This window comes from Myotis myotis, unplaced genomic scaffold, assembly GCF_014108235.1.
Source record: "Myotis myotis isolate mMyoMyo1 unplaced genomic scaffold, mMyoMyo1.p scaffold_m19_p_38, whole genome shotgun sequence".
Classification (NCBI taxonomy): Eukaryota; Metazoa; Chordata; class Mammalia; order Chiroptera; family Vespertilionidae; genus Myotis; species Myotis myotis.
The window spans coordinates 99,679-124,415 of record NW_023416344.1 but is presented as its reverse complement, the minus strand read 5'-3'; the positions used below and the strand labels follow the sequence as shown (position 1 = coordinate 124,415).

The 24,737-nt window shown below is 65.6% G+C and overlaps 2 protein-coding genes and 1 non-coding gene across 6 annotated transcripts; 2 read left to right on the top strand and 1 right to left on the bottom strand.

The window, feature by feature from the left end:
- Positions 1-1,716: 1,716 nt before the first annotated feature.
- UTS2R (urotensin 2 receptor) lies at positions 1,717-2,785 on the bottom strand. The gene has a single exon (XM_036303559.1). It carries the CDS (start codon positions 2,783-2,785, stop codon positions 1,775-1,777), a length of 1,011 nt encoding a protein of 336 aa, XP_036159452.1. The 3' UTR covers positions 1,717-1,774.
- Positions 2,786-3,031: 246 nt separating this feature from the next.
- On the top strand, positions 3,032-3,136 carry LOC118653219. The gene has a single exon (XR_004966811.1). It is a non-coding gene; the product is annotated as a small nucleolar RNA SNORA43 (small nucleolar RNA).
- Positions 3,137-13,845: 10,709 nt separating this feature from the next.
- SECTM1 (secreted and transmembrane 1) lies at positions 13,846-24,689 on the top strand. Of its 4 annotated transcripts, none has more exons than XM_036303852.1 (7): positions 13,846-13,958; positions 15,040-15,171; positions 20,440-20,575; positions 20,901-21,341; positions 21,903-21,935; positions 22,126-22,286; positions 22,515-22,642. In XM_036303852.1, the coding sequence occupies exons 3-7, from the start codon at positions 20,521-20,523 to the stop codon at positions 22,542-22,544; spliced, it is 720 nt and encodes a 239-aa protein (XP_036159745.1). In that variant the 5' UTR covers positions 13,846-13,958; positions 15,040-15,171; positions 20,440-20,520; the 3' UTR covers positions 22,545-22,642. The 4 variants fall into 4 exon arrangements, with proteins under 4 accessions (XP_036159745.1, XP_036159744.1, XP_036159741.1 ...); XM_036303851.1 differs by having other exon boundaries at positions 22,100-22,286; positions 22,515-22,623; XM_036303848.1 differs by lacking the exon at positions 22,126-22,286 and having other exon boundaries at positions 22,515-24,689.
- The last annotated feature ends 48 nt before the right edge of the window (positions 24,690-24,737 follow it).

The following is a 24,737-nucleotide window of genomic DNA, read 5'->3' as shown; positions in this document are numbered from 1 at the left end:
TGATTCCGCTGGGCACCCAGTCCCAGCCAGTCCCATCCGGCCCCATCCGGCCCCTGGTGCCCACGGTCATCCAGCCCGTCCCGCAAAGCCGCCCCCACTAGCCCAGCCTCCCGGGAGCCATGGAGCAGAGGACATTGATGAGACACTCCTCTGAATGGTCAGTGTGTCCAGGGCTCCCGTTCCTCACAGGAACACTCACACACACGCTCAGCACAGCCTTGCTCCTGATTGGCTCGTGTCCCCCTGGAGGTCGCAGACGGCAGTCCATCCGCCTGCCATTTACCAACATCCTCAGGTCTATCCCATGACCAGTCCTTCGGGCGTCGCCTTTGTAACTCAGAACGCAGCGCCCCCCGCCTGGTGTCCACGTCATAACCCACCGGACACGGCGTGGGGCCTCCGGTTCCTAAACTGATGCTGAGACCGGCACCTCCCCTCAGACCTGTCGCCCCATCGGACTGTAGGGCAGACCCAGCAGCGGGAGCGCCGGCCCCGTCAGACCCTGACCCGCCTTCGACGCGCAGCCGTGCGCGGGGTCCGTCCTGCCTGCCTCCGGTGTCTTGCTCTGCGTTGGGTTTAGGTGACTCGTGACATCTAATGTATCGCTCTCTTCCTCGAGGGCCTGGGTTCTGGGCTGGCTTCCCAGCCCCCCTCCTCACTGGGAGGACAGTCGCTGTGCGTTCCGTCCCCTTTTCCGGACTCGATGACCCAGACGCTCCCTGTGGAAGGCGCCTCGTCCCGGCCACATTCCCGGGTCCGATGGTCTCCTTCCCGAGCCCAGCCGCCCGCCAGGGTGGCCAGGGCCTCAGAGGACGCCACGCTGGCCCCGGCTCCTGACCCCGGGCCTCACTGCTTTTCTGGGTGACCTGCACTCCAGCAGGGATGGACAGACACCCTCCCTCCACATGCCCCGGGGGAACTGAACATTGGAGACTGACCCGGAAGCTTCTAAAGACCCGGCGCAGCCCGAGCACCCCTGCGGTGGACAGCAGGGGGGCCTGGGGCAGCGGTCAGGGGCTTCGTGAGCACTGGACGCCCACTGCCGGGGGCTGAGCCTGGCTTTGGGGTTTTGCTTCTTCATCCGCAGGTCTGGGTGTTGGTGGATGACGTTTAAGTGCCGAGAGAACTCATCCATCACCCTGGGCTCCCTCGGCCTCCGTGTGCTCCTCTGTCGGACGGCAGGCAGCCCTCCCGTCCCCGCTGCTGACCAGCTGCCCTGGAGCCAGGGCTGGACGCAGACGGAGCGTCCCCTCCCCCGACCCTCCGTTCCCACACCCTCCACTGGCCCCCCTGCCCAGGAAGAGGGGGCCCTGGCAGTGCCTTCCCAGGGACAGGGGGCCCGGGCAGGGGACAGGCCAAAGGGTTGCAGATGGTCCACAGAACCAAGGTGGTCAAGTGACCATGGCCACGATGACCTCCTCACTCTTGGGCCCTGCTGGCTGCCCCTCCCATGGACGTGCTCAGGAGGGACAGCCCAGGTTCAAGGGCCCCCTCCCCAGAGGAAGGTGGGGTGCAGCCGATGCTCCCTCCCCCGGCCTGTGGCGGGCACTGTGCTGGCCCCACCCAGGCTGCCCGCAGCGCAGTCCTGCAGATGTGACAGCGTCGCTGCCACGGGGCCGTCAATAACCCGAGTTTACAGGGAGCGGCTGCTCTTTATTTTAAGAGCGCTTGTGCCCGCGGGAGGGCGCGGCCTGGAACATCAGTGGCAGAGGAAGGGGCTGTCGGCAGGGATGGGGCTGCGAGGGGCCATGGCCACCCCACCCGCACCCGGAGCTCAGGTGCAGACCCGGCCCGGGCGGCGCCGGCGGAAGTCCCGGAAGTGCCTGGTGAGCAGCGTGTAGAGGAAGGGGTTGAGGCAGCTGTTGCCGTAGGTGAGGCAGGTGGTCAGGTAGTTGGCGAGGCGGGCGCCGCGGGCCGGGAGCGGGACCCCGCGGTACTGCGCCAGCAGCTGCCACGTCCAGAAGGGCAGGAAGCAGGCCCAGAAGAGCAGCACGATGGCCAGGACGAGGCGCAGCACCCGGGGGGCGGGCAGCCGCCGCGCCCGCGGGAAGGAGGCCCGCTGCGCCCGCCAGTAGGCCCGGGCCAGGCGCGCGTGCAGCAGCCCGATGGCCAGGCCGGGGCCCACCATGCTGGTGCCGAAGAGCAGCGTCAGGTAGGCGCGGTGGGTGCGCGGGCCCCAGGCCGGCCGGCAGACGCCCTTGCCGCCCCTGGGCACCAGCCGCACGGCCAGGGCCATGGGCAGCGCCAGCAGCAGCGCCAGCAGCCACGCGCCCAGTGCCAGGGCCTTGCGGTAGCGCCCGGGCCTGCGTGCCGCGTCCAGCGGCCTCAGCACGGCTGCGCAGCGCTCGCCACTCAGGAGGGCCAGCGTGAAGCTGCTGGCGTGCATGGTCAGCAGGTCCAGGCTGGGCAGCACGCGGCAGCCCGCGTCCCCGAAGTGCCACTCGCGGGAGACGTAGGTGGCCACCACGAAGGGGACGCTGAGCAGGTAGAGCAGGTCGGCCAGCGCCAGGCTGACCACGTAGACGCGCAGAGAGGCCGAGGCGCGGGGGAAGCGGCCCAGGACCACCAGGACGTACACGTTGCCCGCCACGCCCACCGTGCCAATGGCCAGGAGCACCACCCCAAGAGCGCCTGTGGCCACCTGGTCCTCCAGGGAGCTGGGCCCCGCGGAGCTGGCCCACGAGCTGTTCAGGGACGCGTTTAGGCTGCCGGGTGGCTCGGCCGTGGGACCGCCCCTCGCAGCCAGGATGGGGGACCTGCTCGCGGGCTCCGGGCTCAGGGCCATCCCTGCAGAGAGGTCACCGTGTCCTGCAGGAAAAGGTACCCATTACGGGTGCAGATCAGCCCGGCAGCGTGGTTCAGTGGTTGAGCGTCGACCTATGAACCAGGGGTTCACACAGACACATGCCCAGGGTGGCGGGCTCGATCCCCCGAGTGGGGCGTGCAAGGGGCAACGGGTCAGTGATTCTCATCATTGATGTCTCTCTCTCTCCCGCTCCTTTCCTCTCTGAAATCAATAAAAATGTATTTTGCTGCCCTGCGGGTGCTGCACCTGTAACACCAGGGCACAGAGGAAGTGGCTATTTCTAGGCTCAGTGCTCAGTGGGCGCTAAGAATGGTCTGTAGCCTGACATTCCTGGAGGAAAAAAAGTTTTTTAATCGATGCTCTATATTCAATTTAATTTTTAAAAAACTCAGGAAGTTGCATCCCTCAGATGTCTGAGGATTACCTTCATAAGAAAAAAAAGGCTTAAAACATGGGAACACTTAACGGAGGGGAGGCCCTTGGAGGGCCCACATCCACACCCGGTGACACTGGCTCCCGGCTTTCCCCTCTGCATCCAGGCTGACGACCCACCGGCAGCACCTGGGCCCCCAGTGCGGGGCCTGGGGTGCAGGACACTGCCCAGGACCCCGCGCAGCCAGCAGGGGACCCCTCCACCCTGCTGAGTCCCGGAGCCTCCCCACGGGGCTGCCGAGAAGCTGAGCTGCATGGGTGGGGTCCCAGCACCCGGGAGGCGCCTCGCATCTCCAGACGGCTGCTGGGGACCGCGCTCCGGAGCCCCTGGAGCCCCCAGAGCGACACGAAGCCCCGCTGAGCCCACGCACACACTTGCGGCTCCAGGGACCTCCATTGCCCCGACTCCACACCCCACCCCGCACTCCACACCCCACCCCGCACCGCACCGGATGCCCCGCGCGCTCACCTCTGTCACCGCGAAGCAGGTCGAGCTCCTGCAGCCACGCAGGGGTCGTGAGGGTCCCAGACTCGTGACTGAGGGGAGTCCGGCTGCCGTCCCGCCAGACAGCGAGCTGAGCGCCCTTCCTGATCTGGGGGCTCCCGCCAGCCGGCCGCTGGGACTGCACCGCTGCCTGCGCCAGCCGGATGGGAATGGATATTAATAACCGGGCGGGGGTGCCAGGAGAGGGCGGGGAGAGGGCGCAGGACCGAAGGGAGACGGGCTGCCGGTGCTGGAGAAGCAGGAAGGGGCAGGAGGAGGGTGGGGGGAGCACCGCAGAGGGACACTGTGGGGGCGCGGGGGTGGGGGCACGCTGGGCGGCGCCAGGACTGCAAGGTGCCCAAGGCTCTGACCAAGGGCAACAGGGCGCGGCCTTAGCGAGGGTCTGATGAGACATTGATGAGACTGTGGGGTGGCAGCTGATGGGGTGCAGTCACCTCCAGACCCGCTCCCTCTCCCCGGGGTGTCTGCACCCCACCCCCAACACCTCTGGACCTGGAGAGGGTTGAGACCCAGGCTGGGCCTCTGCCCAGTGGCCTTCATGACATTCACAATGTTGTGCAACCATCGCCACGATCCATTTCCAAACCCTTCTCATCCAAAAAGAAATTCTGTCCCCTTTAACACCAGCCCCCGGCCCCGCCCCTGGCCCTTGGGGACACCCTCCTGGCTGTCCCTGCACATCTGACCCTCCAGGACCTCGGTGCTGGACTCTGCAGGCTCTGAACTTCCCTGCCTGGCTCCCTCCCTTGGCACCGCCCCCTGGCTCAGCCGCCTGCAGCCAGCGGAGTCGCCTTCTTTCCAAGGTGGAACCCGGGTCCCTTTTCGGATGGACCGGTGTTCGTTCACCCCCTCGGTGGACATGGACTGCTTCCACCTTTGCCACCGTGACCAGTGCTGCTGCTTTCGTAACTGCCTGGTCCTTTCATGCATGACATTTAGCAGCCCTGGGACTCCGGGCACCACCACGACCCGTGAGACGGCTGGAGTCACCCCTCCGAAGCTCTGGACAGGTGCGCTCAGCGGGTCTCAGCGGGCAGGGGACTCAGGCCGACCGGCCTCACCGACCAGGTCACGCCCAGGTCACTCGGAAGCCTCCAGGAACCCAGCGCAGGTCAGCGGCTGAGGGGCCCAGCCGGACATGAGCCCACAGGGCCCCATCAGGACACACAAGGACAGCATCCACCAAGAGCGGGGGCGGCTCCCCACCCTCCAGGACTGCTTGGTTCCTGGCTCCCGTCCGACTCCCCAGAACCTCAGGCCACGGCCGTCTCCCAGGGGCACTGGCACAGGGGGGAAGGGCAGATCCTATGAGGCTGGAGCCACCAGACCGTGGGTGCTGAGCGCTTCATGCCCAGAAGCGCCCCTGGGAGGCTGAAACGCAGAGCGAGATTTTCAAGTGCACACAGCACTGCCTTCTCCCAGGACCGGCCCTTGTGGGCACCTAGAGGACCCCGTGGCCCCCCCTCCAGGGGTCCTGGGGCCCCCAGGCTGGGCCCCTTTGGGAGGAGCTGGGCATGTCCGAGGCTCTAAGTGCACGCACAACTGTGAGGTTTGTTGAAGTTTCGACCAGCTCTGCGCTCCTGCCTGGTCCCACGCAGTGAGCACTGGCTGCCTTCGCGATGTGGGACCCGCAGACGCAAGTCAGTAAGAGGGCCTGCTGGTCTGTCACCCCTCACGCGGCAGGAAGAGCCCCCCCGAACTGAGGGCTGTGGGAGCCTCCAGGTGGGTCACTGACAAGCAGAAGCTGCCAATCAAGAGCTTCTTTCCCGCCCACCGCCCCCTGGTGACCAGTCCTGCAGAGCTGCCTTCTCCTGGAGCCTCTGTCTCATGAACAGGAGGAGCACCCTTTGCCCGGCTCAGCCTGTGGGTGTCAGTTTTATGCCAGGAGCACCCTTGTTGTTGTTCAACACGGTCCTTCTCTGAGGCTGTGCTTTTGTTTATAAGCGACGTGATAACCCCGTGCAACAACCCCCACCTGGAACCAGACGACGGACCAGAGCCCTCCCCGCTCCGCCTCCCCCGGGGCCACCCAGGCCGGGGACCCCAGGCCATCAGCTGGGACTACCTGAGGATGACTCCAAGGCTTTGATGCAAAATGCTTGCTTTATTTAACAAAAAACAACATACAAAGAAACAGGAACCAAATGGTCAAACTGCATAAAATAGCCAACATTTGCAACCGGGTCACCTCCCACAGGACAGCTCTCCCGTGGCAGGGCAGGTGGGCAGCGGTCTTGTCCCCGAGCCACAAACACACCTGCGCCACAGTCACACTCTAACTCCGTGAGCGTCCCCGCAGGACATGGGCGCTGCTTCCCGCTGAGAACCGGCTCAGTCCCTAGGCCACACCCCGTCGTCCCTGGCCAACGGCTGCCCTGGCTGGGGAGGAGGGGCAGCCGCCTGTCCTTCCCAGTCTCTGGTGGCCTGGGGCTGAGGGGCTGGAAATAGGGAAGCTCCCTCAGGGCCCAGGCTCTCCCGGGCCCCCCAGCTGTCTGTCCCAGTGAAGCCAGGACCCTGCCCTTGGGGGGAGGCCTCTGGCCCAGATCCCCGGTGGTCCTCCTCTGCTTCTGTTTTGTTCCAGGGAGAGTAAGAGAGGACCCTGAAGCCCCTCATCAGCAGGGCGGTGCCCGCAGGGACCAGCTGGGCACTGTGGCCTGGTGGGCAGCTCTCCAGGACGCTCAGCCCCCACGGGCTCAGGTGCTGGCCGGGCCTGGCTCTGGAGCTGCAGCTCACACGGGCCGTTGGGCTCCAGCAGCAGGCCCCAGCGCGGCCCTGGCATCCTCCGGACCCACCGTGGCGCCATGTGCAGCAAGCAGGTGCGGGGGGGGGGGGGGGGGGGGGGGGCGCCCACCATGGCCACGGCGGCAGGCGCAGCAGCCAGGTGTCTGCAGCAGCCAGATGTCGGCCAGTGCAAGGTCCACCTCCTGGGTGGCGACCAGCTCCGGCAGCATGGGCTCCCCTGGGGGCAGGATCTCGTGGGGGAAACTCTGGGTAAGACATAGGGGCTCGGCCAGGGGGAGCAGGTAGGAACCCCCCCAAATCTCCAGGGGAGGTCCTGGGTCCAGTCAGCGTGCTCGGGGCCCGGGCCCAGGCCCAGCGGTGCCGCGTTTTGAGGGGTCAGCTCGGTGGCATCAGGCCCAGCTCTTCGGACTCATCGGGGTCTGACGCCAGGGTGTCCGAGCCCCAGTCCCCAAGCCCACCCTGGTCGGGCTGCTCCAGGCCCTGCCACCCGCTGGGCCCATCCCCTGGGACGCCCTCCTCTGGCCCCGCCCCGGGTGCTGCCCCGCTCGGGGTCCCAGTCCTCCTCTTCCCAGGCCCCGCCTCCAGGGACTCCGTAAAGCTCAGGAAGAGGAGCCCGAAGCAGGGGAAGCAGAGCCTCAGCTGGTTCCTCTGCTGGAGCGGATACAACCGGAGCGCGCGGAGCCGGACACGCCCTCCCGGCCAGGCCGCTCCTGCCCGGGCTGCACAGGGCGGCGCGGCCTGCTCCTGGGGTGGACAGCACCTGCGGGGACCGCAGGGGGCAGGGAGGAGGGCCAGGGGTTCCTGTGCAGGGGTGTGGGGTGGGGGGACGCACTGGGTCCCAAATCCACAGGGACCTGCAAAAGTGGGGAGGGTGAACGTCTGGAAATTTCTTTAGCTGATGCAATTGCCCTGGTCTCCGGAGCGCTGTAAAGCAGCAGCCCAGGAGGTCAGGCGCCCCCTACAGGCCGGCGGGCGGGGCTCTGCTCGGTTCAGCGGCTCAGGCCTGAGTCACGTGACCCCTCCCCCACCAGCCCGACACCAACACCCAACCAGCCTCACCTGCCGGAGCCAGATGAAACCTAAGGGAACATGGTGGCACCGGCCAGAACCGGATGGACCCAGACAGGACCTAATGGAACCAGACAGAACCTTAGGAATCAAGATGGAACCGGACAGAACCTCACAGAACCCAGACCCTGAGCCGATGCCCCAGGCCACACTGGACAGTTCGGGCCCTTTAACGGCCCCCCCCTCTACCCGCCCCCCCCCCATGTTCCCGGGACCCTCTCACCCAGCGGACGCCTCCCTCCTCGGGGCGTCCCAGGGAAAGGAGGGGCGACTGCCGCCTGCGAATATAAAGGCTGGTTTCCCATGATGCCCTGGGCTTATCTGCATACGCCTGCGAGGCCCCACCCACCGCGCCTGAAACTGCTGAGTCAGCACAACCCCCGCACTGGGCGGCCACGTGCAGGTCCCCGCGCCATCTTGACACCTGTCCCTCCGGTCGGGGGCCGTTCCAGGCGGCTCTCTAGCCTCGGTTCCGGCACCGCGGCCCGTCCCTCCGTCCCTCCGTCCCTCCGTCCCTCCGACCCTCCGACCCTCCGACCCTCCGGTCCTCGTCCCTCCGTCCCTCCTGGCCCTGACCCGGGGGCCTCATCCTTCTCGCTGCCCGCAGCGGGTCCTGGTGCATCTCGGAGGCGGCCGGTTGCGCTGCTTCTACTTTCTGTGCCTCTCCCGCGCCTTGGTTCCCTTCCGCTTTAAAGACTCGCTTAAAAGGACATTTTTGGGGAAGATTTACTGTGAAAGCAGCTTCGGGCTCACAGCAAAGTGGAGCGGGAGGGACAGGCCGGGACGGGACATGTGCGCCCCGGGCGCGCTCATCGCCGCGGGCGCCCTCTGTTCGCCACGGGCTTCCCGGGGGCAGCTGGGCGAGTTCCCCGCCGCCCGGAGGCCATCCCGGGCCGCCATCTGGAACCGGAGCCGCCTCGCTGCCCCTTCCGGTAGGCAAGGCGCGGTCCTCCCGCCGGCCCGGCCTGTGGCCTCGCTTGGCTTCGTTACCTCCTGACCCGCCTCCCGCTGCCGCCACGGGCTGGGGCGCCACCCGGAGTCGGGAGGGAGGCGCGTGTCCTGACGGTGCGGGTGGGAGAGGCCTCCGCGGGGACTTGCCCGGGAAGCAGAGCCCACCCGCCGCCGCGTGGCTCTGGGGGGGGGGGGACAGCGCCCCGACATCGCTCCAGGCCGTGGACTCTGGACTGGAAGCCACGGGCCGTTTGCCAGCAGCGCCCCCGGGTGGTCGTCCCGCGCGGCGTGGACCCTGGGCCGGCACTGCCCCGCCCCAAACTGACCCGGTCCGGAGCCCGCAGCCCGCCCGGTGCTGCCTCCTGAGCCGGATCCCAGGTCCTCGCCCCACAGGGCCCCGGCTGGTGGGTGAGGTGGGCGGGGCGGGTCTGTGTCCGGGTGAGGTCCCAGCCGCTCCCCGGGGAGCCCCCCACCCCGTCCCTCTGAGCGGCCAGGCCCTGGAGACGGCGGTGGGTGTGAGCACGTGCGAGGCTGTGCGAGGGTGCGGTGCAGGCGTGTTCGCCGGGTTGTGCACCTGTTTGCACGCGCGCCGAGTGGGTCCGAGTGGGCACCTGGTGTGCCCGCGGACGCCCCCCAGGGCCGGGGCAGGTGCCTGGGTTTCGGGGCGCAGGGCTGTGTCCGGCTGGGACGGACGGGAGGCCCCGACCCCGCGCTGTCGTCCGGTCGTGACTTTCCGTTTATGATACTCCCAGGAAACGGCGCGGCCACGGCCCACAGCACCGCCCGGGCTCTGCCTGGGTCCCCACGGCCCACAGCACCGCCCGGCTCTGCCTGGGGTCCCCGTCCCGATCTTTGTAAACGGAGCTCTGGGGACGGCCACGCCCGTTTGGGGCTTGCCTGTGCCAGGCCCCGGGACAGGCCGCGCTCACACAGGGCGCTCACCTCCAGGCGGGCGAGGCCAGTGAGGAGAGGCCTGGCTTGTCCCTGAGGGTCTCGGCCTCTAGCAGCCAAGTTCCTGCTGGGCTGACGGGGCCCCAATCGCTGGGTGCAGCTGCTCGGCTGGGCTCCAGTCCAGGGAAAGCCCCCGAGAACCGGAGAAACAGGCGTCTTGTCCGAGTCCGGGCCCTGCGTCCCGGCCAACGGCTGCCCTCGGCTGCAAGAGCTGCTGCCCAGCCTGGGGCCGTCTCTGCCCTGGGGACTGGGAGGAGCCCGTGTGGGGGGCAGGGCTGGGCAGCCTGCAGACGCCGGACACGATGCTCATGTCACGCTGAGAGGGTTGACTCCAGGGTCACCTGGCACGGCTTAAAACGCCAGCTCCTTAGCACCCAAGCTTTTCAAAGACATCAGGCAACGTGGGAAAGTGACACTCGGCCGGGGTCGGGTCGGGCCTGGAGGGCGTGGCGCACCATGTGGCAGACGCCGGCAGATGCCGGCAGGGCCGCGGGTGAAGCCGAGAACTCTCCCCTTCGGAAGTGGGACTCCAGGCGTCCGGCTCTGGGGAGTTGGGCTGCACGGCGCTCACATCCTCCGCCGGAGCCGCGGCCCTCCACGTCGGTTCCAGCCGTGTCTCTCGGTGACAAACTGAAAGTTTAAAAGTCAACTTTATGTCCATGGCTCGAGGGACAGGACTGAGGTTCTTAGAAGACGTTGGCCTGATTCTAACAGTTTTTACCTAGAAAACCTCTAAGAACGAAGCTATTAAACAAATGCGTGCAGCCTGCAGCCTACGCTGCCTGCCCACACGTGAAGCAAGCCGTGTTCCCAGGTGTCAGGACGCACTTCGGGGAGGAGGTCATGAAATCTCCGTTTCCCGCGCTGCACGTGGGGCCAGGGCCTCGGCTCAGCCTTCCCTTCCCGCCCGGCAGCCAGCTCCGGACCAGAGTGTGGGGGCCCCTTCGGCCACCCGGGCGCCGGTCCTGGGCAGCACGGCCACCTTCTTCGCCAGAACTGTGCCCACCTCGCTGTGGGGCAGGCGGTGCTCGTGCCGGGCACTTACGCAGAAACCGCTGGCCTTCACGGCAGTCACCCCATCACGGCCCCGCAGAGCCCCTTCCTCCCGGCGGAGGGGCGGCTGGGCCCCACGAAGCTGCACCCAGAGACGAGGTGACCAGGGCCTCGCCGGGACACGGCCCACGTGGCTACTCCACGCCAACCCCGCGAGGCTCCCCGGGGACACGCGGCAGGCGGACCCCGGGCTGGCTGTCCAGAGCTTTGCTGGCGCTGACACCTGGACCCACGGCCCTGTGAGGACAGAGCCACCGGGTGCGACGGGCAGAGATGGAGACAGAGGACTGGCCGCGCGGGGACCAGGTGAGGGACAGACACGGCAGCCTGTTCTCGGGCCCACAGGAGGGGAACTTGGTGCAGCCAATGCCAAGAGTGACCCACAACCCCCCCACCGCACCCCCCAGAGGAGGCAGTCGGCACCCCCCTCTGTGGGCCTGTCCTGAAGACGTGCTCCTGGCTGGCAGACAAGGACGGAGGGCGTCCGCGTCCATCGCCAGATCATCCCGAAGGTGGGCAGACAGGAGCGGTGCCAGTCACATGGCCTTGGTGACTAATCCCAGCTCCTCCCCAGCACAGCCCGGGGCCAGGAGCTGGTGTGTGAGAAAGCTGAGGGATCGCCTGCTGTGGGTGTGAAAACGCGCTGGAGGGGGTGGGAACGCTTTTCCTTTCCAGCTCCCTCCTCCAGCCCCTCCCACACGGACTCCCCGGACCCTCCCCTGGACCTCGCCGCCCTGGAGAAGGTCTTTCTCCCCCGGCCCCGGTGCGGCCCGGAGTCTCCCTGGGTCAGAACCGCTGGTTCCGAGCTGCCTCTGGAAACTCCCTGGTCCTCTCCCCAGGCTCGGGCTGGAGGAGGGTCTCCCAGAAGGGCCTCAGGTCGAAGGGCGCCTCCCTCGGGACCCGCCCACCCTGCAGCTAAGCTGGGGTGAGTGTCTTCCCACAGAACGTCCTGGTTCCCAGGCAGTTTGGGGAATTGGAGGCAGGCAGCCGAAGCCAGAGGCTGATGGGGTGTGATCGGGGCCCACGCGTGACTCCTGTGGCAGGACGAGGGCATCTGAGGAAAGCGCGGCTAGTGAGGCTCTGACCTGGACGGGCGGGCGCTGTAAACACAGTGCAACCCCATCACGGTAGTGGGTCCCTGGGGAGGAGGGAGCAGGCTCTCATAGCCCTCGCTCCCCCAGCCCCATCACCCCCACCCCCATCTTCCCTCCAGCCCCATCTTCCCCCCAGCCCCATCACCCCCAACCCCATCTTCCCCCCAGCCCCAGCTCCCCCCATTTCCCCCCAGCCCCAGCTCCCCCCAGCCCCAGCTCCCCCCATTTCCCTCCAGCCCCAGCTCCACCCCCAGCCCCGTAACCCCCCTAACCCCATCTCCCCCTCTAGTCCCGGCTCCACCCCCGAGCCCCAGCTCCCCCCAGCCCCGGGTAATGTTTGCCAAGTGACACAATCCAGCAAATACTAAAGACAGAGGAGGGGTATTTGCTGTCAAAGCTGAGGGGGCGCCAGGCCCCTGCGGGTGAGGATCCCATGGGAGTGGCTCTGAACCCCAAACTCAGCTCCACACACCCCGTGCCTGGTGGGGTCTGGGTGTAGGCCAGGCCCCCTGGGAGCAAAGCACCACAGGCCCCACCGGGCCTGGGAAAGGCCGCATTGGCTCAGACCCGCTACCCTAGGCGGACGCACATACCACTGTCCCTGCGCCTGCTTCCTGCCCGCCCCTGCATGGCCAGCTGGGCCTGTCACGCAGGACCCCCTGAGCTCAGAGGACCAGACAAGGGGGGGTCTTGCTGTTTGGGGACCAGAGGGAGGCCAGGCCCAGGGAGTGGGTGGGAAGTGGGGGTATAGCAGGATGGTCCGGAAGGGTTGGAGTTGCCTCATTTGTTTCAAGGACAGACATGACCTCCTCCTTATGCCCCTGTGGGGGGTCAAGACCACAGCCCAGCGTGGGGGTTCACCCAGGAACCAAGAGGTCACTGGTTAGATTCGTGGTCAGTTGCTGGCTCAATCCTCAGTAGGGGGCATGCAGGAGGCAGCTGATCAATGATGTTTCTCTTTCATGAATGTTTCTTTCTCTCTATCCCTCTCCCTTCCTCTTTCTTTAAAAATCAATAAAAACATTTTTTAAAAGAATCAATCAGCCATAACTGGTTTGGCTCAGTGGATAGAGCATTGGCCTGTGGACTGAAAGGTACCAGGTTCGTTTCCAGTCAAGGGCATGTACCTTTTTTGCGGGCACGTCCCCAGTAGAGGGTGTGCAGGAGGCAGCTGATGTTTCTCTCTCATCATTGTTTCTAACTCTCTATCCCTCTCCCTTCCTCTCTGTAAAAAAATCAATAAAATATATTTTTTAAAAAAGAATCAACCAATGAATCCTGTATAATAAAAGCCTAATATGCAAATCAACTGAATGGCAGAAGGACAGGGTGCTATGACGTTCACTGACCACCAGGGGGCAGATGCTCAACACAAGAGCTGCCCACAGCCCCAGGCCAGCCAAGGCGGGTGACAGCAGGGAACCCCTCGATCACCCTGCCAGTCACCCCACAGATCAGCCCTGATTGCTGGCCAGGCCCAGGGACCCTACCTGTCCACAAATTTTGTGCACTGGACCTTTAGTGTATAAATAAGTACAACAACAAATAGCTGCTTCTCTCCCTTCCTCTCTCTCTCAAACCGATAAATTTAAAAATGCATTTATGCATCAAATAACTTCCAAATAGATTATTGAATATTGCTAGAATTACAAGGAGAAATGTTATTTATTTTTGTTAATCCTCACCCAAGGACATTTTTTCCATTGATTTTTAGAGAGAATGGGAGGGAGGGAGGAAAAAACATCAATTTGAGAAACATCAATGGTTGCCTCCTGCATTCACCCCAACCGGGGCCAGGAATCGAACTCTCGACCCTTTGGAGCGCCGGCCAACGCTCTAACCACTGAGCAACAAAGGCCAGGGCTACAAGGAGAAATTGCTAATCCCCTGTCCTGGTGAGATTCCAACCCAGCCTCAGTGATGGGTACTGAAGCTGATAGAAGCCACGAGTGTGTGCGAGATCAGCACCGCTCACTGACCCTGACGGGGCCCCAGAGCTCGCTTCAGTCATCAGAGGACAGGAGGGGTGCAGCAATGGACGGGGTGCAGGACCGTGGAGGCACAGAGCTGCAGCCAGTGAAGGGGGGATGCGGAAGGAGAAGACGGGGCTAGAGGAGGTGGCAGCCGGAACTGAAGGTAGCCATCGCCGCACTCCAGCAACATTAAGAACAAGTTGCTGATGGTGCGTTTAGATCAACAGGAAATCCTGACGGAAATCTGAAAAATCCCAGCACTTCGGGAAAGTGAAACTGCACACGTCGCGTGATCCGGCTGTGGCTCCGGACAAAGAGGGAGACGCCCGAGAGGCAGGTGTGCAGGGCGGAGGAGCCTCGCCCGCGCCCATAGACCAGGAAAGGTACCCGCGATGGATGCGTGTGCGTGTGCGTGCGCGTGTCTGCACAGGACATTCCTGCTACGTTACACGTCCACGAGGGAGGGACACAGGAGCCCGGGAGGCACCAGCTGGCTCACTCCCTTCCAGGACCAGGGGTTTGTGCGGCTGCAGAACCAGCCGGTTCCTTTTCGGATCAACTGCTTTACCGGCCTCGCACCCGCAGCACCTGGTTGTGAGGGACAGACTGCCCTCCTGCCTGAACAGCCCCAGGGACTTGCCCCTGCTGCGCGCTGACGGAGGGGCCTCTGCTGGAGGGAAGGGCGGGCTGACTTGGGAGGTGGCCCCAGGGACAAGCCCCCCCCCCCCCGCCCCTTGGGCCTGAGAGAGGACCTGGGCGGCATTCTGGTCCCGGTGGGCCCCTCTCTAGGGCCTCTGTGCCCTGGGGGGACCGCACATCACCCTGCACAGGTGCTGTGGGGGGTCCTGTGAGGACCCCGCCTCGTCCCATCTGCCCAAGGCGAACCCTTCGGGACATCCCGGGGGACTTTGTCCTTTCCATCCAACTGCCACCCTCCACTCTCTCACCCTCTCCTCCTCCTCCGCGCTCTCGGAGAAGCAACTGGGAAAGTACCTCCAGGATTAACAAAACGACACCCACCTGCACGCAGAGCGCAGGGCTCACCCGCCCCCCGCCCCCCGCATCCCCCAGGGACCGGCACGGGCTTCCAGGGCCTGAGCGCACAGCCTCCCTGGCACCCGAGGCGGGTGGGGTCGGGGGTGCCCCCTGTTCAGGGAGCACCTGACTCCCTCCTGCACGCCCCGGCACCCCCAGGGGAACCCAACCGCATTTCCCACAATCCTCAGCCTGCACGGTTCTGGGGGGCGTTCCCCAGCGCCCCCTCTAACGCCGGGAGATGAGACCTAATGCGGGACTCAGTGCCAAGAAGTAACACTTTTCCTTCCCGGTGGCCTGGGCAGTTCCCGCAACTCCAGTGACTTCCCATAACCCATAACCGGGGCCTCCTTGCATCTGGGACTTGGGGCAGTCCCTCCCCGCCCTGGAGCCTCACCTCCCCCCCCCCCCCCCCCCCGCCTCCCGCAGCCTCCGCCTCCGCCTCCACCTCCGCCTCCGCGGCCCCGCCCTGGAGCCGCCAGTTTTCCTCCCAGTCCCGGCTCCGCGCAGCGCGCAGACCAGCGGCTGCGGGACATCGAGCAGGCGCGGGCCGGACGGCAGGTGAGGGGCGCACGGGCGGGAGCGGGGCTCGGAGGGCAGGGCGCGGCTCCGCATCTGGAGGGGCTCCCTGGACTCTGGGTCGCCGAAGAGCGCGCGCGGGACTCCCCTCTTGCCGCCAAGACGGGGCTCCCAGTGCCAGACCGGCCCGGGGCGCAGGGTGCCCGCCCGGGAGGGGAGAGGACGGAGCTGCCGGCGCAGGTGAGGGGCGCACGGGCGGGAGCGGGGCTCGGAGGGCGAGGCGCGGCTCCGCATCTGGAGGGGTTACCTGGACTCTGGGTCGTCGAAGAGCTCGCGCGGGACTCCCCTCTTGCCGCCAAGACGGGGCTCCCAGTGCCAGACCGGCCCGGGGCGCAGGGTACCCGCCCGGGAGGGGAGAGGACGGAGCTGCCGCGTCGCCGTGGCCCGGCTCTGGGGGGGTCAGAGATGTGCCCTGCGCCCAGCGGGGTCGGGGTGCACACTCAGGCACGCACCTGCGCCCACACTGGTGCACACGCACGCACGGGCACTCCTGGGGGTGCGCACACAGCACCTACACTCACAAACAAACGTCGGTAAAACAACGTGAACCGCCGGCACTGCCCTAGGCAAGGGGGTGCGTGGGGCGCACTGCCCCTTTCATGTCTGTGAGTCCGGCCCCCCAAGGGTGGTGCCCTGAAGAATGAAAACTGCTTTGGGGGGGGGGTGCTTCTAGCGACAGGAACGAGGATGGGGGGACAGGTGGCCGCCAGGCGGTGGGAACAGCCGGCAGAGGCTGTGAGGAGTTGGTTTGCCTGGGTCCCTCCGCCTTTTAAATATAAGTACGTCCCGAATATCGCAGGAACATGCTTACACCACCGAGCGACATTCAGAGGTGGAGCGCATTTCTTCCTAATAAATCCTGAGAGGCGGCGAGAAGTCCCCCACGCAGGCTGGCACCACGCCTGGGACGCCGCCTCCTTCCTGGGCCCCTTCCCGCCAGGACCGGGCGCCCTAGCAGCTGTTCTCAGAGGGAGAAGGTGCCCAGACACCTTCAGTGCCGGGGCTCCCAGCCCCTCCCAGGCCCCGGCGCAGGCCCAGGCCAGTCCCTGCTGCTCACCCTCCCGGGGCTCCCCGCGGGTCCCTGGGGTGGAAGTCACTGAGGGGCTCCTGGGACAGTCGCAGGCTGGTGACCCGCCTCCCTGCCCAGCACCCGAGCTCACTCCACCTCAAAGCCGCCCGCCCCTGCCACCTGCTCCAGGATGCCTGGTGGGTCTCAGGCTGTCCGTGTGCGGGCGGGCGGTTCGGACACATTGGGTGGCACTGTGGTTTGGGTCGAATGCCAGGTGCTGGCTGAGCTGGCGACAGGGGCTGTGAGCGGCTGTGGCACCTGCCCAAGGTGGTTTCGGTTTAGGGGCAGAGGGGTGTGTCGGGGTGTCTCTACCAGACTCTGCAGTCGTGCGGGGCTCCCACCGGCAGGCGGGCCCCGGGGAGAGTCAGAAGAGTGGCCAGGGGGTGTCTGGCTGAGGGCGGGCGTCAGGGCCTGGAGCAGGTTCAGAGGGGCCCAGCTTTGAGCAGCAGGAAGGGCAGCATGTGCCTGGCCGGGCCTGCCCTGCGGGAGCCCCGCTTCACACCCATGGGGACACCCCAGGTCACGCCCACGGGGACACCGGGTCACAGGGACGCCAGGCGGGGCAGGGCCCGGCACACAAACAGCGCGTCTCGTGACCGCAGGGCGTTTGCCGGGGAGAGGCTCGGGGAGATAACGATGTTTGAGACCGAGTCCACGTCACACAGGCCTTAGGATGCAGGGTCTGTGGCAGGGGTCCTCCAACCACAGCCCGCGGGCCACATGCAGATACAAATACTGTATTTGTTCCCCTTTTGTTTTTTTACTTCAAAATAAGATACGTGCAGTGTGCGTAGGGATTTGTTCATAGTTTTTTTTTAAACTATAGTCCAGCCCTCCGACGGTCTGAGGGACAGTGAACTGGCCCCTGTTTAAACAGTTTGAGGCCCCCTGGTCTGTGGTGTCATGAAAACCAAGCAGGTTGGGGATGGGGAGGCGGGCAGGGCCTGGAGGCGGCAGGCAAATGCCCGACAGCAAAGGTGGCCAGGCCGGGCAGTGAGGTCTCTGGAGTTCACCCTCTTTTTTTTTAAGCTTCCTGATTTCAGAGAGGAAGGGAGAGGGAGACAGAAACATCCACGATGAGAGAGACTCATTGATTGGCTGCCTCCTGCTCGCCCCCCACTGGGGATCAAGCCCACAACCTGGGCCTGTGCCCTTGACTGGAATTGAACAGGGGGTGGGGGGACCCTTCAGTCCGCAGGCCGACGCTCTAGCCCTTGAGCCACATCAGCTGGGCCGCCCTCTTCTGTCTGTGACCGAGGCCTGGCCGCCCTTCTTTTGCTTTCCTTTCACTTGTCAACACACTCTCCCTGCCAAAGTCCACCCGTGTGGTCAGCCTGACACACGCAGACACACCTCCCTGGGGTCACTTGCCTCATCGTGGTGTTTGGTCCAGGGAAGCTAAGGCTGACCTTTGACCTGCCCAGTTCAGCTGAGGTGGCCTGCCCCCTTGCTGGGTGCCCGCGTGGGCGTGGGTGGGGTCAGGGGCTGCAGAGCGATCATGGAAGGCTGCACGGAAGAGGTGGCTCAGCCGGCTGAGTCCCTGACCCCGCTGGAGCTCCCAGGGCTGGGGCTGTGAGGACCCATCTGTCCGTGCACTCAGCCAGCATTTCCGAAAGGTGGCCTGGAGCTTGGAATATGGGGGTTTATCGGGAAGGACGAGCACCAACACGTCAGGACAGGTGTGGAGAGGAAGGTCCTGAGGGGGGTCTCCTCCCTGACTCCGAAGACCTGATCTCGCCTGCCAGGGGGCGCCCACCTCCCGCTGGGTCCCCAGGTCCCGGGAGGAGCGCACGTCTGGGCAGAGGCCCTGGCCGCCTCCGTGCCACTGGGCTCGCGACGGGCGTGCCAGGCAGTCACTGGCACAGACACGTTATCATGGACTGAAGTGTGGGTGGCCACAGGCTCCTCAGGCTTTGGTTCCCTGAGGACACCTGCCCACGCTCCGGTCTGCCTTCCCCTCTGCGGGGCTGGAGTGGACGGGCCTGGGGAGCGTGTCTGCCCCTCAGCAAAGGGCCAGCGGGACCCACGGGACCCGCGTCCGACTCCCCCGCAAGTGTGGGGCCAAAGCTCTGCCGGGGTCCAGGCCGAGGTCCCGGAGGTGTCAGGGCCGAGGAGCCCTCCAATGTCTGAGGCGCAGAAGTGGTGCCCCCGAGGCCAGGGCTCCCCCGAGACACCGAGGTGGGGGGTCCCACAGGGGCTCAGGGCCTCGGAGGCCCACAGACGGCTCTTGAGCAGGGGAGGCTGGGCCCGGGGCTGCCGGCTGCCTCCAGGCCCGGCTGGCGGCCAGAGGGGAGGGCTGGCGCGTGGCGTCCTGCTCACCTGCGGGCCTGTCGCCTGTGCTGCCCGGGCGCAGGGGAGGGACGGCCAGGCAGGGTCTTCCCTCCGCTGGTGCCAGGGCCCCGGCCAGGGGTGCGGCCAGACCGCCAGGATCAGCACGGCCTTCGGGCCCGCGGGCCTCTGGGCGCCATTTTCTCGGTCAGATCTTTCCCAGGTGAGAACAGTGATTCTGGCCCTGGCTGGTAGCTCAGCTGGTTAGAGCATCGTCCAGATTTGCCAAGGTTGTGGATTCGAGCCCTGGTCAGGGCACATACGAGAGTCAACCGACGGGCGCTCTGCCTCTGGGGCCCGCCCGGCCTTTCCTTTCGCTTTCCCTTTCCCATAGGGAAGGAGAAGGGACGCAGAAGTAAGCGGACAGCAGATTGGTGTCTCTGTCCCCTTCCTCTCTCTCAAATCAGTAAATAAAGAAGAGTCAGACACAATCCACGCAAAACCCAGGGGCCCAAGTCTACGAGCTTCTGGGAAGGGGAAGCTCTGAGGCTCTGAAAAGACGGGCGTTCGCCGGGGGCTGGGGAGGGGCCAGCACGGTGCCCAGGAGGTGCCAGGGCAGAGAACCCGCGCAGGAGGCCGCCGTGCTAGGCAGAGTACAGCCCAAGACTGACCCCTGAACCCTCGGTGGACTTTAGTCCGTGATAATGTGTGTGCGCGACTCACGCGCTGTGGCACACAGACGCTAACACGCTAGCAGAGACGCTCCTGGGGGGGTGTGTGTGGGGGGCTCAGGGAGTCCGACAAAACCAACGGTCGGTTTTTAATCTTTATTTTTATTTTATTATTTATTTTTTAAAATATATTTTATTGATTTTTTACAGAGAGGAAGGGAGAAGGATAGAGAATTAGAAACATCTATCAGCTGCCTCCTGCACACCCCCTACTGGGGATGTGCCCACAACCAAGGTACATGCCCTTGGCCGGAATCGAACCCGGGACCCTTGAGTTCGCAGGCCGATGCTCTACCCACTGAGCCAAACCGGTTAGGGCTTATCTTTATTCTTGAAAGAATTACAGATGTCCCCTTTCCTTCCCCGGCGACCCCCTCTGCCCTGCCTGCCCCCCAAAAGTCTTCTTTTTAATCAAAGGGTCAACAAATGGTCTGACAAGCAATTTTAAAGCACTTTATTTTTAAACATATTTTTATTGATTTCAGAGAGGAAGGGAGAGGGAGAGAGAGAGAGAAACATCCACGATGAGAGAGACTCATTGATTGGCTGCCTCCTGCACGCCCCCCACTGGGGACTGAGCCCCCCACCTGGGCGCGTGCCCTGACCCAGAGATGAGCCGTGACCTCCTGGCTCCCAGGTCGACTCAAGTGCTTTTAAGTAGTTCTTAGCACTCGGGGTGGACGTCACCTTCCCTGTGGCCACATGGTCCCTGGCTCCACAGGAAGTGGGGTCGGCGCTGTCGCAGCTGCGAGTTCCTCGGAAGAAGCTTCTGGTCCATTCCGGCGAGTAAGGGAGCCGAGTGTCCCCGTGCCCGGCACTGGACGCAGGAGTGGGCCGGGCTGGGCGCCCACGGTGGGCAGGGTGGTGCCAGGCCAGGGCCCCTGAGGCTGAGCGTCCCCCTCGCCTGCCCCCCCCCCACACCCCACCAGGCACTTGTGCGAGTCTTATTCTGGAACCGGAAGGGTGAACCCCAGGATGAAGCAGGTCCTGCTCCCAGGGACCCGCTCCCTGTCCTACCCGCCCTCCTCTGTCTGACAGCGGCCCTGGCGTGTGCACCTGGAGAGGCCCCGGGAGGGGACGGCTGCTTGGGGCAGGGGGTAGGCGCTGGCACCGTGGTCCGGAGCCTGGTCCCGCCTGCACCGGCCCATGCCACCCTCGGACCCACGGCTTCCCTTCATCCAGGGAGAACCAGGGAGGACCCAGGACCCTGAGGCCTCGCGTCCTGCTGGCCACGCAGACTCAGCACCTCCTGCCTGCCCCACGATGCTCCTCTGGGCCCTGCTGCTCACACTCACCTCCCAGGGCGCTGGGGCAGGAGGTGAGTCTGACCTCTCTCTCTCTCTCTCTCTCTCTCTCTCTCTCTCTCTCTCTCGGGCGCGGGGGGCTGCAGTGGGGGAAGGAGGGGGGCTGCAGTGGGGGACTCAGGAAGAAGCTCACGCCCCCTAAGTCCCCCTCGCCGCCCCGCCCCTCGTCCTTTGCTCAGCACTGAAGTCTCCACCGCCTCAACCCCCGCCCCCCTCCCGCCTTCGCCCCCACGCCTGGCCTGAGGGGGGTCTGGGGGGGCCCAGCCCTGGGCCGGGTGGGAGGTGGGGCTGCCTCAGGCCGGCCCCCAGGGACCCCTGATCACCCTTGTCTCCCTGCAGATCCTCCAGAGCTGCCCTCCATGCCCCCCTGGGGTAGGTGTCCTTTTCCGGAGCTGCAGTCCCGGGGGCGGGCTGTGGGTGAACGTGCTGAGGCCCAGCAGTGGCCACCTGTGAACGTCACCACCCCAGGCTGGGACCACCCCGTCTGCACGGAGGGCGTGTCGGTGACTAGGGGGGCGCCCGCAGAGATGACCTGCAACAGCTCCAACCCCATCCGCAAAGTCAGCATCTGCCTGCAGGCCCCTGGCGGGGAGGACTGCCACCCCATCTTCACCCAGGCCACCCCGGGGTGCTCTTCCCGGGGTGGGTGGAAGCTCTGTGTGCAGGGATGCTCAGCGAAGATGGTGACAGAGGGAGCCCAGGACAGCCAGGCTGGGCAGTACATGTGGACCCTCAGGGGGCGCCAGACAGAGCTAAAATCCACCACCCTGAACGTTTCAGGTGAGGGCGGGGCCTCGACTCCCCCCCGAGACCTGGGGAGCCCCCCTCCTCTCCCCTCCTGTCCCGTCCCCGCAGTCGCTGCGATTTCTCTCCGTGTCCAGTGCCCCCGACACTGTCCACCCCGCGCTGGGCCTCCTCTCCGACCACCGCCCTGTCCCCTTGCTCCCTTAAGACCCCCCACTTCGGTTCAGTGAGACAATGGACCCAATCAGCTGAGAGCACCCCAACCCCTGGCCTCTCCCTGACTCTGTGCCCCCCTGTGACCTCCTGGAACACCAGCCCCCTCAGTCCCGGGGCCCCCCTTGTGCTTGGACACCCTCCCTGGTCCTGTCCGCCCAGGAGCTCTGCCCCTCGTCCCCTAAGTCCCCCTCGCCACCCCGCCATCTTCCTTTGCTCAGCACTGAAGTCTCCACAGCCTCTCCCCGCCTCCTGGCCTTCAGCCCCATGCCTGGCCTGAGGGGGACGGCGGGGGGCGTGGGCCCTGCCCTGGGCCAGATGGGGAGGTGGGGCTGCCTCAGGCCGGCCCCCCGGGACCCCCTGACCACCCTTGTCTCCCTGCAGAGCCTTCAGAGCTGCCCTCCATGCCCCCCTGGGGTAAGTGTCCTCCGGAGCTGCAGCGGGGGAGCCCCGGCCCCCCACGGGCGCCTGGACACCCCGTTCCCTGCACACTGTCTGTCCCTGGGCTTCTGGCTGGGGTGCCGTCCCCCTGGGGGTGCTCCAGGTGGCCGTGGCCGCCCCCCTGATTCCTGCTGCCATAGGGACTCAGGACCCCCTCCTGGCCCAGGACCCCCTCCCGGCCCAGGACCTGCGCTCGGCCCAGGACCCGCCCCCGGGGCGGCTGCACGTGGCCCTCATCCTGGTCCCCATGCTGCTCTGCGTCCTGGCACTGGGAGGCCTGCAGTTCTGGCGCAGGAGCCGTGGGCGCCCCTCGCACTTTCAGTTCCTGTAGGTACCAGGCCCGGCCCTGGCCGGTGGCTGGGCGGGAAGTGGAGGGAGTACAGGGCCCCAGAGGACCCCACCGGCCACCGGCCCCCGCTTTGTCCCCAGGACACCCTGGAGGGCAGTATGGGGCTGGACTTCCCTGAGACCCGGGACACGGGCACACGCGTGTCTGCGTGTGCCTGAGCATGCACAGCCCGGTCACTCACGCCCCCTCCCTCCCTCCCTCCCCAGGTGAGGAGGCGGTGCCCATGCAGAGGGTGAGCAGGCCTGCCTGGCCCTGGAATCCAGCCCCTGAAGCCACCCCCCCCCCCCGAGACTGCCGACCCCCCAGCAGCGGAGCCTCCTTGCGCCCCTGCCCCCGTCTGGTGGGCGGATGCCTGAGGTGCCCAGGGAGGCAGGACCCGTCCGTGGACTGGCAGGAGACCTGGCCGTGCGCAGGGGCCTTCAGCGAGGGAGCTCCGTGCCCCACCCAGGACGGTCCCCCTGGAGAGCAGGCCTGCTGGCCACTCACAGCAGAGCCAGGGGCCAGCCCTGCTCCTCCCGCCCCCTCTGCTCCTCCCCCACCATCGAAAATGTAAACACCTCGAGCTCCAAAGCCCTTGCCCTAAGGGGACCAGCCCCTCCTGCACCCCCTTCCTGGGCGGGGGGAGGGGCTCCTGGGGACCAGCTGTGCCTCCAACACGCTCCAGGCTGGTCTGCAGTTGATCTTGTGCACAGTCTTTGCTCGACTCTGAGCAGGAGTGAGTGTTGGGGACCCTCCTGCCGCAGCCACTGGGCCAAGACGGTGGTTAGAGGCCCGAGACGCTGTGTGCCGCCTCCACCACGAGGGGGCGCACGTCCCTCTGGAAAGAGGCGGGCAGGCCGCGGCGGCGTTAGCGGTGGGCAGGGCCTGTGCCCACGGTGCCCACGGTGCCCACCCAGCCCCACGGCTCCCCCTCTGCCCTGTCCGCTGGCCCTTCCCCACCCCGAAACCGCTCAGGCCACACCCTTCACCATCGCACCGAACGGAGTCCATCTTCACCAAGGGCATCAGAGCTTTCCTACAAGTAGTGTATTTGGTGCTTTGAAAAACACCCCTGAGGCCAACTTTTTAAAAAGTATATCTTTATTGATGTCAGAGAGGAAGGGAGAGAGAGACACATCAATGAGGAGAGAGACTCATGGACCGGCTGCCTCCCGCACGCCCCCCACTGGGGTTGGAGCCTGCAGCCCGGGCCTGTGCCCTGACCGGGAATCCAGCCCTGACCTCTGGGTCATCGGTCACCACTCCACCCCTGAGCCACACCAGCTGGGCCCCAACGCTAACTCTTAAAGTGAGTAAAACAACATGATCAGCGAACCGCCCAGCAATCAGGGAAATACACATTTTAATGGAAAAATACGTAGAAACTAAAAGAAGCCGCTTCGTGCTGAGTCTAACCCGCTCAGGCATCAGGGAGCCGGGCTCTGGCCGTCCGGCGGCCCCTCCCCACGGCGACCCCAGAACCCCTGGGGGTTAAAGTGGGTTCGGCCACTGCAGGGCCTGGCTTGTGCCACCGCAGGGGCATGGCTGGCCGCAGGCACGGGCAGGGCACCCAGGCCCCTGCCCCGGGGCCACAGGAAGTTAGGGGTTTCCATCGGCCCGAAGCCGACCGGAGAAGGCTGCATTGCAGGGGAAATCAAAGGTCGCCTTGAGCCCTGGCGGCTTCCTCCGTGGTTAGAGCACCGGCTGCTGACCGAGGGTCTCGGGTTTGGTTCCCGGTCCAGGGCACGGGCACGTGTCGGGGTTACAGGTTCGGTCCAGCCCTGCTCAGGGCACATGCGGGAGGCAACCAATCGATGTGTCTCTCACATCCATGTTCCTCTCCCCCGCCACCACCACCACTCTCTCACTAAAAATCAACGGAAAAGGTATCCTTGGGTGAGGATTAACAACAACAAAAAGCAAAGCAAAACAAAAAAGTCATTTTAATCTTGAGGTGATGGTGAGGGCCCCGCACACCCGGCAGGACTCCTGGGAAGAACGGAGTCTGGGTCTGTGCGTGGGCCTGTCTCCCGCTGTCTGTGTTCAAGGCCTTCGCTAAGGACAGCGAATCTGCCCCCTCCAGCCCCCACTGCGGCGACGGCGGTGAGAGCCAGGTCTCTCGGTACGAGGCAGGTCCTAGTAGAGGATGACCCAGAGGACCAGGCAGCAGGAGCCTGACCCCACCCCAGCCAGAGGCCCTCCTCCTGGCCCTGGGCCCCCACCCTGCTGTCTCCATTGCCCTGGTGTGCCCTGAGGAGATGCGGCCGGGGAGGGGCCAGGACAACCCGCAGCCTGAGGGCACTCGGCAGGACAGTGGGGAGCAGGGGGCCACCCCCCAGCCTGGGCCTCAGGGTCCTGTCCACCCAGGGCACTGCCTCCAGGAAGCCCTCCGAGGCCCCAGCACCTCCACCCCCCTCGCTGCCAGCCTCCTGCCCCGCCCACCCAGGAAG